Raw genomic sequence first — 12034 nt, forward strand, 5'->3', positions numbered from 1 at the left:
CAGTGTAGGTGCTCTATATGTGGGTGCATGTCCTGTGGGCTGGTGCACGCAGTGGAAGCCTCCAGTGTGTGAACATTCCATCCCAGACACATTGTATCACTGTCCTTCCTCCTCCCATTCCCGGCCGTCACGATAACTTCCTATGTTCCCGCCCCCATAGCAACGCAGTGACTGGCGCCTCGATTCACCAATGAGCCTACAGCATTGTTGAGTGACGGCTCCTGCTAACCAATGAGCTGGTTTGGAGGCGGGACATCCGCTGTGTGCGCTCCTGGATGTAAATCAGCTGCTGTCGCTCCGGTTGTGGTGTCTCGTTTCCTCGGTTCCTCCGTCGCCATGCTCGGTACCGATAAACTTCCCATCGAGGAGACGCTGGAGGACAGTCCTCAGGTCAGGGCTCTGGCTGGGGGAGGTAGAGTGAATTTGACGTCATTTTATGACGTCAGCTTCTGACTGGAGCAATCTCTCAGCATTATGGGCCCTCACCCCCCTCTTCATGGGCATCAAGTGCTAGAATTATAGTTGAGGGACAACTTTTCTGCTGGAATTGCTGCAGAATGATGATTGACAGGTGAAGCGGTGATGATGACATTCCTCCTGATCTGTCACCTCTCCTGCCTCATCTAACATAGGAAACGTGTCTGCTCCCAGCGCCTTCTCTCATTACGGTGTGTGGTGCCGTTCCCCTGTTGCTCCTCCTGGAAATGCATGCAGAATTTGACAACTGGGTGTAACCATTCTGCCGCTTGTGAAATGGGTGTGAACCTGTGCGGTCTGCCACTGGTGACGCTGCTTGGACAATGTCAGGCAGTGCAGAGACATGTCCTCAATACTAACACACACATTTTCAAACTTTCCTCTTGAAAGGTCCAATGAGCCCCTAAAACTTCAGCTTCCTCACACAAGGCATGATATTTTCTCCTAGGATTTCTTGATACTTTATTGAGTCCATCTTGCCATGCGCCACTGTAGGCACAACGGAACCCCCGCCATCTTTCACTGTAGGCATCGCCGAGCTCCCCGCCATCTTTCACTGTAGGCACTGCCGAGCCCCCGCCATCTTTCAATGTAGGCACCGCCGAGCCCCCCGCCATCTTTCACTGTAGGCATCGCAGAGCCCCCCGCCATCTTTCACTGTAAGCATCGCCAAGGCCCCCGCCTTCTTTCACTGTAGGCATCGCCAAGGCCCCCGCCGTCTTTCACTGTAGGCATCGCCAAGGCCCCCGCCGTCTTTCACTGTAGGCATCGCCAAGGCCCCCGCCGTCTTTCACTGTAGGCATCGCCAAGGCCCCCGCCGTCTTTCACTGTAGGCATCGCCAAGGCCCCCGCCCTCTTTCACTGTAGGCACTGCCGAGCCCCTGCCATCTTTCACTGTAGGCATCGCCGAGCTCCCCGCCATCTTTCACTGTAGGCATCGCCGAGCCCCCCCCATCTTTCACTGTAGGCATCGCCGAGGTACCCCGCCATCTTTCACTGTAGGCACCGCCGAGCCCCCGCCATGCTTCATTGAGTGTTGTTTTCAGCATGTTTCATTCTTCCATAATCTTAGTGACCTCTGACCCCAATAGTCACAGCCGCCCCTACTCCCCTGAGTAGTCACAGCAGAGCCACTACAGTCTGACTCCCGCAGTAGTCGCAGCAGGCTCCCACCTCACTGATCACAGCCCCTCTTCCTGTAATGGTATGACTCGGCAGGGAATGTCTATCGTGACCTGATAGTTACTGAATTATCATCTGTGCCGAATAATTACACAGCCGCTTACACCAGACCTGTCCTTGTTTCCAGACCCGATCTCTCCTAGGAGTGTTCGAGGAGGATGCTGCTGCCATCTCCAGTTACTGCAGCCAGCTCTATCATGCCATGCGCAGGATTTACGATGCCCAGGTACTAACTACTTTATATATTATTATTAAAGGGGCTTTGTAGGAAATTAAAGGGAACCTGTTGCATACATGAGTAGCTGAGCAGAATGATCTATAGATTTATGGGAAAAGATTCAGTATTACTTGTATTTTTTCAGTGAAATCTCTGCGGTTTCTGGGCTTGGGAGTCCAGTGGGTGGAACTATCAATGATTGACAGTTGTCTCTGTGTGCACAGTCAGTAAGTAGGACCGCCCACTGGACTCTGAGCACTGAGAATATGTCCTTAGCTGCTGGGAACCATTGTTTCCTTTCTTCTCTACTTCTTACTGGCAGAATACCACTATGACCAAAATCCGGGAGGAACGAAATGTTAACATTGTTATTTTCAACTATTCTGTCAATTTGCATCTGTAACAATTCTTTGGTTATGATACAAAGTTAAATACGAGTTATTGCTGGATAAATTAATAAGGATATCTGATGAGCATCACTATTGCCATGGTCGGCCATAATAAAAATAAGCCATCAATGTTAGTCTTAGGAATCCCCTTTTTTAACATTGACAATACATAGATGACTTTTTGATTGTTTACTTAATTTTTTTTTATAGTTGTGATTTATTTTGACAATTTTTGCAGTTACGTATTTTAAAGGGAATCTGTCAGCAGTTTTCTTTTTTGCTATGAGATCTGAGATCAGCATCATGTACGGACAGAGACCCTGATTCTAAGCACGTGTCACTTACTGGGCTACTTGGTGCAATTTTGATAGAATCCTTGTTTAATCTGATGTAAATGTTGCAGAGCTCCGAATGCTGAGCTGTGTATAACCACTGATTGCTTCCTGTGTACTCTGTGCCAATCAGTGGTGGGGGCGGGGTTATACAGATTAGCCTGACTTGTCTGCACCTGACACCTAGTCCTCTAGTGATAATCTCCTGCTGATAAAACACTGATTGTATTGAAACTACCTCAAGCTGCCTAGTAAATGACACATCCCTGGAATCAGGGTCTCTGCCCCTACATTACGCTGCTCGCAGATTAAATAGCAAAAACCTACTGACAGATTTTCTTTAAATTACCACCATCTTGATTCTCGATTATTTCATTTAGTTCAGTGAATCGATTGAAGAAATTGATTTTGAAAAGTGTGATTTAAAAAAAAAAATTACTAGACTGGCAGAAAGCCATTGATCATAATGATGGACCATTCTGGAACGTTCTACTAGTTTATTACATTTGGTCTAATTTTCCTACATTACTCTTAGTGACTAGTGGAGCATTGATCTGTAAAGGCTTAAAATCATATTTTCACTCGCTGACTTGTAAATCAAGCCAAAAAAAACAACCTCAAATCTGAAATATCTAAACTTGTGGAGAAGAAGTAATGGTGAGAAATAAGTTGCTTAAAGGCAGTATTGTGGTTAACATGATGACAACACTACCACGTTTCACTTCCCTTCTGATTCTTACAAGACGAGTGTTGTATGCGCCGAGTAAATGTAATTATAATGCCCATTTCTGTAGAAGTATCACTTATGTACAAGAAGGATATTGCAGCTGTTTCCATCTCGACTGTGTCTATACATTGTGGATGTGGATTTTATTTTCTGAAATAGCAGCAGAGAACACAACATGTGAACACAACCTTATCACCTAACCAGACACAGCGTTTGGGAAATGAATGGGTATTTTAGCTGATCAGTAATGGACTGACCTCTGAAACCTCCACACAATTAGAGGAGGGGGCTCTGAAATGTCTGATCAGAAAGGAGTGATGGTCGTATGCGACTACCAGACATGGCGATGTTGAAAGCTCAGCTTTTTCCAACATTCCCATAGAAAGCGAATGGAGCGAAGGTATGCATACTCAATGACTGCTTCATTCAGACTGGGCTTTCCAGAGTCCAATTCTTGGGATCGGTGGTTGTGGGTGAGGGGGAGGGGTCCCAGCAGTAGGCCCCCCACCAAATACCAATGTTGGATAGGTGATAACTTCTAAATATGGGAATAACCCTTTAATTATATTGTGACGTTTTCTATACCTCCAGTAAAAACATTATTAATATGAATAACCACATCATTATTAATAATTATTTTATTTATGTTTAATGATCTTTGTTGTTTTGTGTCACCAGAATGAACTTAGTGCCGCCACTCACCTGACATCCAAACTATTGAAAGAGTACGAGAAGCAGGTATGTGGACAGTTGTAGAACAGTATGTCTGACTTTAGTTGGTTGTTTCAAAGTCAAAATATATTGACTCTCCAGTGAATGCGCCTTGAAGCCCCCGATATCAGGTGAACTGGGGTCCCTGAGTCCCCCTTTGTGAGTGTAGTGGGGTTGGGCATGCTGCTGCACTGCTATCAGCTTGCACACAGTGAGACCCATTATCGCATTTTCAGGGGATATCCTCTGGATAGTTATGTTTTGATCGTTGCTTTCTTCTTGAGCCTTTACAATTTTGGCTGTTCCTCGGGGGCGGGGTTATCGTGCTTCTTATCCTAACAGTGGGGGGCAGCTCCTGCTGCAGCTTGTTGCCTTAGGGTGCTTTCACACTGCGTTATGGCACCCATTCGTTGGTTCCTTTTGGGGCTTATGTCCGAACCCCCTGGCCGGACCACCAAACAGGGGCCAGGTGGTCTTATCTGAGGTTTGCAAATAGAGAACAAGAATCTCTGCCACGTGTCCTCAACGTGTGAACGTGGCCATATGCGTCGTCACTTTCTACTGGAATGTGGATAACTATTCATATCACACTTTGATCGCTCTTTTAACCTATGTTATGGGTGAAGATAAGCCCGGCCTAAGTGCGTGCTGGGTGTTATAATCTCAGTGCAAAGTACAGATTGTCGTACACTGATTAATTCTCAATTAAAAATATCTATTTTTTTTTGTTTCTTTACTGCAAAAAGAAACGCATCACAATTCTATATTATTGGTTGTAGCGGAAGAACTTACCGCAGCTGCATCTACCTACACATTATATTATATACCATGTGTGCTTGTATTTGCAGCGCTTTCCACTAGGGGGCGACGATGAGGTGATGACTTCAACTTTACAACAGTTTTCAAAAGTCATTGATGAAGTAAGTCTTACAGATACACCCGTATCCGCTCACCCTTTAGGTTCAAGTGAGGAATATATAGTTATTTGGCAACATCTATGTTTTTCCTTTCACCCCTTCCTGTCGTGGAAATTTTTAGTTTTTTTTCCTTCCCCTTTTTTCAAGAGCCGTTTCTTTTTTTTTCTTTTTCTACATAGCCGTACCTGAGCTTGTTTTTTTTCACAAGTTGTAATTTTCAATGGCGCCATTCATTTTACCGGGCCAATTATGGAAAAACACATATACAATTTTTTTTTTCTTTAAGTGCTGAAAAAAATCAGAACTTTGTTAAAAAAAAAAAAAAAAAGTTTGTGCTGCCGTTTTCCAAAATCAGTGACTTTATTTTTTCTTATTTTTCCATTGCTGCAGAATGGCTTGATTTTTAGCGAACTGTAGTGTTTATTGGTATTTTTTTTTTTTTTTTGGGGGGGGGTTATATACAATCTTTTTATCGCTTTTTATTGCGTAACTGGGGAGAAAAAGTAGATTTTTTTTTTTTGTTGTTCACCCTACAGTTTAAATAACGTTGATTAGACTTTTTCAGACATGTTTGTTTGTTTGTTTATTTATTTACTTAAATTTAATTCACTTCCAAATTAAAATATCTTCTTTTTTTTTTAAATATTTTTTAAAACTTTTTTACACTTCTTTCTTTTTTTTTAATTCACCTAGGGGTCTGGAACCTGTGATTCTTTGATCGCTTGTACAATACACACTGTAATACTACAGCATTGCAGGATATAGTGAAAATCACAGTCTCCTATGATGGCTTCACAGGAGTACCTGGATGGCAATTCTTTGCAACTTAAATACAGTACTCAGTGTGGCATCTAAGTGGTTAAACAGAAGCGATCAGAGCCAACTCTGATTGCTGCTGTTACACCAGATATTGGCTGTACAATACAGTCAGCACCTTCCCCGTATGGAGCTAGCTCTACTCCTGAGCCCGCTCCAGGATATAATAGTACATCCTTCGTATTGCACAGTCCTTGGGGGGATCTACCAAACCCTTTAACAACTTGGCGCCATCTGATGTACATTTCCGGCGCCACTTTACTAGGGGTCGTCTATTACAGCCAAGAGTCAGCTCCAGCATCCGGGATCGGAGAGAACTTGGATCCGCCGCCATTTTTAACCCCTGAGATGCCACCCCATCTACATTATTTGCGAGTGTGACTTTCATCTTTTCTACCCACAGCTGAGCTCGTGCCACGCGGTTTTATCCACGCAGCTGGCGGACGCCATGATGTTTCCCATTAGCCAGTTTAAAGAGAGGGATTTAAAAGGTAAATGCTGTACATAGCCGGAGCGCCGCACTTATTTTTGCTGCTGTGACATGAAGCGACTGTTTTCTTCTCTGTTTTACATGACAGAAATCCTGACTTTAAAGGAGATTTTCCAGATTTCCAGTAATGGTACGTAAGTGTTATCTGTGCGTTACTTATAGACACCAGGATATGTGATATGTTACATACTTAGCTGGACGTGTAGTATTTTACATTGCCGGGTGGAATGATGAGGATTAGACTCCGCAGCTTTAATTCTTTTTGCAAATGAAGCCCAGATATTCTCGTTGGGTGGGATAATTGTGACATTTCTGACAAGTATATACAATGTACAGCGGGCTCGGCTATTCTCCTCAGAGCCAAAGACCTTAACGCCTTTCCCGATGTAGGACATATAAGAAATTCCAAAGTCGGGCGTATAGATCTAGTTCAGATCGCTGCAATTTAACCGTTCGGATGCCACTGTTAGTCTTTGACAGCAACATCTAAACGGTTGCAGTGTGGGAACCGCCCTGTTTGGTCAACAGTTGCTGCCTGGATCAGAGCCGGTAGGTCATCATGGCTCTTAAGAAGGGGAGGATATAAATTTAAAAAAAAAAAAAGGTGCAAAAACTAAAATTCTCCTGGTCATGAAGGGGTTGAATGGAGCTGCCCGGCACATTTCCGGCCACTTCTGACCACCGTGGTCTTGCAGCTGGGAGGAAGTGAAGCACTCACAGACCCCCTGCTTGGTAATTGCTGAATACCCCTTTAACAGCTTTGGTGAAAAGTCCTGATTCCCATCTATAGTGATGTATTATATTGTTATATTTCCGTATTATAATCAGTGATGTGATGAGTGATCCGTGTATTCTTTTTATCTTAGATCACGATGTAGCAATCAACAGATACAGCCGGTTGTCTAAGAAGCGAGAGAATGAAAGGGTAATTGTTGTTTTTTTTTATAAATGTTATGTAGCTTTTTTTTTTCATTTTTCTTCCTTTTTCCTATGGATCCGCTTTCATTTCCACCTTCTACGGCTGATAGCACATATTGTGGATGGTAGATCTTGTGTTGTCACAGTTCGCCTCCTCCCCCTCCTGTACAATGACTGATAACTCCTCTATATACAGTAGATAACACAGGATCCACCATTCCCAATAGGTGATGTCACAGCTCACCTCCTCCTCCTGTGCAATGACTGATAACACCCCTATATACAGTAGATAACACAGGATCCATCATTCACAATAGGGGATGTCACAGCTCACCTCCTCCTCCTGTACAATGACTGATAACACCCCTATATACAGTAGATAACACAGGATCCATCATTCACAATAGGAGATGTCACAGCTCACCTCCTCTTTCTAATTTTGAATACTTTTGTTATTCAATAAAGTTTAGATAGCTTTGCATTGGCTTTTGCTTTCTAAGTTTACACTTTGACTTACTGTGCAGCCACCTATGGATGGAGCAGAGCTAATATGCAGCTGTTGTTGTTTTTGGGATTTTTTTTGGCATTGGGTCCCATGAATTTCTTGGCTTTGCAGTTATGATATGAGCCGACATCTGACTTTTATTTCTAGACCAAGTTTGAAGCCACAGAAGACGTGTACACGGCCAGGAAGAAGCAGCACCAGACCATGATGCATTATTTCTGTGCACTGAACACCATCCAATACAAGAAGAAGATTGCCATTTTGGAGCCGCTTTTAGGCTACATGCAAGCGCAGGTAATGTCACCTTAGATTTGGGCTGGTAGAAAAAAAAATCCATGTAAATCTGTCCGATGTTCAATAGTTTTTTTTTCTTTTTCTTTTTCAGATTAGTTTTTTTAAGATGGGCTCGGAGAACCTGAATGGTCAGCTGGAGGAATTCATGGCCAACATCTCTACAAGTGTGCAGAAGTGAGTATGAGAAGCAGATACATCGCAAAGGAGAAGTAGATTAATAGCTAAAATCGGCTATTTTTTGGCTCAGATCTTTTTAACAAACATAACGTAACACCTTCACGACATATGACGTACATTTACGTCATATGTTGTATCTCTGCCTTTGATGTGGGTTCGCACGGCAAGCCCACAGCTTTCCCGGCAGATGATTGCTGTTAATCAGCCATCATGTGCCTTTAACCACCGCAGGAGGAGCGGAGAGGCTGTTGACCTGTTAAATTCTGATGTCAATCACTGACAGCAGCATGTAACACACTGACCTGGAGAATCACAATGGCAGGTCAGTTTTACTGTTTGGTTAACATGGTAAATAAAAAACCCCGAAAAACAATTGTGGAATTGCACTTTTTTTTTGCAATTTTACGTGAATGGTGTCATTCAAAATTACATCTCTTCCTGCCTGCAAAAAAAAAAAAGCAAGCCTTAATACGGCTATGTGGACAGAAAGCTAAAAAAAGTTATGGCTCTTGGAAGAAGGGGAGATAAAAACATAAAAAAAAAACAAAAAAGCAAAACGGAAATTTGCCTCGGCGTGAAGGAGTTGGGCTGCGTGCCCACTATGCGTTTTTCAAGCTTTTTTACCGCGGAATTTCTGCAGCAAAAACGCTTGGTAATACGTGCCCCATGGTCCCCAATGATAATCCGCATGTGCTGTGCACATCCTGCGGAAATTTCCGCTGCGGATTATCATTGTGGAAAAATACGCAGCATGTCCATTAATTTTGCGGACACGCAGCGTAATTGCCGCCATTGGCTTGCATTGAAACGCATAATATCCATGTCAGCACATTTGCACACACGGATAATATGCTTTTCTATGTGCGGATGGTACCCGGGTTTGGAGAAGAGGAGACTGTCTTCCGTACCCGGGTACCATAGAACCTGTTAAAAAAAAGAATTTTAAAATAAAAAATAAAGATTATACTCACCTTCCGATGGCCCCCGGTATTATCTTCGCTCCGTCCGGTCTCTTGTACGGCTTGCGGTGGTGGGAGGACCTGCCATGACGTCATTTAGTCATGTGACAGGTCACGCTACCGGTCGCGTGACCTGTCACATGACTCAACTACATCATCGTAGGTTCTTCACACCACCACGACCCGTACAAGAGACCGGACGGAGCGGAGATAATACCGGGGGCCATCGGAAGGTGAGTATAATCTTTATTTTTTACCATTCTTATTCTTTTAACTATTACTTGGTCACACTATATAAATCCATGCCGGTTGCATGGATTTATATAGTGTGACCAAGTTGTCAAGCACTTTTCCAAGTGATGCAAAAATCGCTTGGAAAAGCACTTGATAACCCGCATGCATTAATGCATGCAAAAACGCTTGACAGACGCTTCTACCTGTCGGGGAAAAACGCATGTAAAATCCGCATGCGTTTTTCCTGCCAGGGAGAAGCGGAAAAAATATGCAGCATTTCTGCATCGTGGGCACTTAGCCTTTAAAGGGGTTTTCTCATCAGTGACTTATCTCCATTTTAGTGTTCGTAGAGAAATGGACGGTGACATAGAGACGATGCATCAAACCATCCAAGACATGGAGGTGGCTAGTGAGCCCTTGTACTTACCCGACCCGGATCCAAAGAAGCTTCCCGTCAACCGCAATCTTACAAGGAAAGCCGGCTACATCAACATACGCAAGTATGAGAAAGTTATCGCTGCTTTTGCACCATTGCTATATGCCTATATGTGCCTTTTTTGTGGCGGCCTGAATGTACTGTGTGATGCCCATGTGTTTGTTGGTAGCATTACGCATGCGCATTGCGTGCAATATGGCACCGGCTCCCTGCACCACTAAGTTTCCGCTTCTTTTCCTGTTTCAGTAAGACGGGGCTAGTGTCCTCCACTTGGGAGCGACAATACTTCTTCACTCAGGGAGGAAATCTGATGAGCCAGGCGAGGGGGGACGTGGCTGGCGGTCTGGTGATGGACATAGACAACTGCTCCGTGATGGCTGTGGACTCCGAAGATCGGAGATATTGCTTCCAAATCACATCCTTCGATGGGAAAAAGTTGGTATCAATATAAAACCCCTTATACTCACACATCTGGATGGTCTCCCTCCGACCATGTGGGGGCTTGTTTTTTCCGTGGCACCTTTTTGGGGTACATATAACTTTTTCATTATTTAACGCTTTCTGGGGGAAAAAAAAGGCAAAATTCAGCAATTCTTGTATTGCTCGTTGCATTAGGAGTCGGCGTCCTTTGAGCAGTATAAATGATGTGTTAACTTTATTTTGAGGATCAGTATGATTACTGAGTTACTTTATTTATACTTTTTTTTTTTTTTTTTTTTTTTTTTTTTTTTTTTTTTATAATTTTCCTCAATTAAAACACTTTAAAAAAATATATATTGCTACGTTCAAAGAACCCTAACATTTTTCCATCTATGGAGCTGTGTGAGAGTTTTTTTTTTTTTGTGGAACGAGTTGTAGTTTTATTGTCTGCCACAGAATACATAGGATCTTTTGATTGCTTATTATTTTATATTTTTTAGATGTGAGACACCAATTCTGCCATTTTTTTTAAAAAATTTATTTCGTTTTTCCAGCCTTCACCATGTGGGTTAAGTATTACGGTAATGTAATAGGTCGAGTTGTTCCTAATACAGAAATACCAATAATGAGTATATATATATATATATATATATATATATACACTGCTCAAAAAAATAAAGGGAACACTCAAATAACACATCCTAGATCTGAATGAATGAAATATTCTCATTGAATACTTTGTTCTGTACAAAGTTGAATGTGCTGACAACAAAATCACACAAAAATCATCAATGGAAATCACATTTATTAACCAATGGAGGCCTGGATTTGGAGTCACCCCCAAAGTTAAAGTGGAAAAACACACTACAGGCTGATCCAACTTTGATGTAATGTCCTTAAAACAAGTCAAAATGAGGCTCAGTATTGTGTGTGGCCTCCACGTGCCTGTATGACCTCCCTACAACGCCTGGGCATGCTCCTGATGAGGTTGCGGATGGTCTCCTGTGGGATCTCCTCCCAGACCTGGACTAAAGCATCCGCCAACTGCTGGACGGTCTGTGGGGCAACATGACGTTGGTGGATGGAGTGAGACGTGATGTTCCAGATGTGCTCAATCAAATTCAGGTCTGGGGAACGGGCGGGTGAGTCCATAGCTTCAATGCCTTCATCTTGCAGGAACTGCTGACACACTCCAGCCACATGAGGTCTGGCATTGTCCTGCATTAGGAGGAACCCAGGGCCAACCGCACCAGCATATGATCTCACAAGGGATCTGAGGATCTCATCTTGGTACCTAATGGCAGTCAGGCTACCTCTGACGAGCACATGGAGGGCTGTGCTTCCCTCCAAAGAAATGCCACTACACACCATTACTGACCCACTGCCAAACCGGTCATGCTGAAGGATGTTGTAGGTTGCAGATCGCTCTCCGCGGCGTCTCCAGACTCTGTCACGTCTGTCACATGTGCTCAGTGTGAACCTGCTTTCATCTGTGAAGAGCACAGGGCGCCAGTGGCGACTTTGCCAATCCTGGTGTTCTGTGGCAAAGACCTAGCATCCTGCACGGTGTTGGGCTGTGAGCACAACCCCCATCTGTGGACGTCGGGCCCTCATACCACCCTCATGGAGTCGGTTTCTAACCGTTTGTGCAGACACATGCACATTTGTGGCCTGCTGGAGGTAATTTTGCAATGCTCTGGCAGTGCTCCTCCTGTTCCTCCTTGCACAAAGGCGGAGGTAGCAGTCCTGCTGCTGGGTTGTTGCCCTCCTACGGCCCCCTCCACATCTCCTGGTGTACTGGCCTGTCTCCTGGTAGCGCCTCCAGCCTCTGGA

General features: G+C 43.9%; 1 protein-coding gene across 2 annotated transcripts in view; it reads left to right on the forward strand.

The window, feature by feature from the left end:
- Positions 1–239: 239 nt before the first annotated feature.
- Positions 240–12034, forward strand: part of APPL1 (adaptor protein, phosphotyrosine interacting with PH domain and leucine zipper 1) — a 36812-nt gene continuing 25017 nt past the window's right edge. For both annotated transcript variants that reach the window (XR_012247792.1, XM_073644613.1), the window contains exons 1-11: positions 240–390; positions 1787–1885; positions 4003–4062; positions 4884–4955; positions 6172–6259; positions 6347–6388; positions 7125–7183; positions 7829–7975; positions 8067–8149; positions 9687–9845; positions 10028–10216. Coding sequence is in view for 1 of the 2 variants with exons in the window: in XM_073644613.1 (XP_073500714.1) it covers positions 337–390; positions 1787–1885; positions 4003–4062; positions 4884–4955; positions 6172–6259; positions 6347–6388; positions 7125–7183; positions 7829–7975; positions 8067–8149; positions 9687–9845; positions 10028–10216 (1052 nt within the window). In the remaining variant the exon portion in view is untranslated. The remainder of the gene's footprint in view (positions 391–1786; positions 1886–4002; positions 4063–4883; positions 4956–6171; positions 6260–6346; positions 6389–7124; positions 7184–7828; positions 7976–8066; positions 8150–9686; positions 9846–10027; positions 10217–12034) is intronic.

This window comes from Phyllobates terribilis, unplaced genomic scaffold, assembly GCF_046119375.1.
Source record: "Phyllobates terribilis strain yellow unplaced genomic scaffold, ASM4611937v1 Scaffold_8__6_contigs__length_399053987, whole genome shotgun sequence".
Classification (NCBI taxonomy): Eukaryota; Metazoa; Chordata; class Amphibia; order Anura; family Dendrobatidae; genus Phyllobates; species Phyllobates terribilis.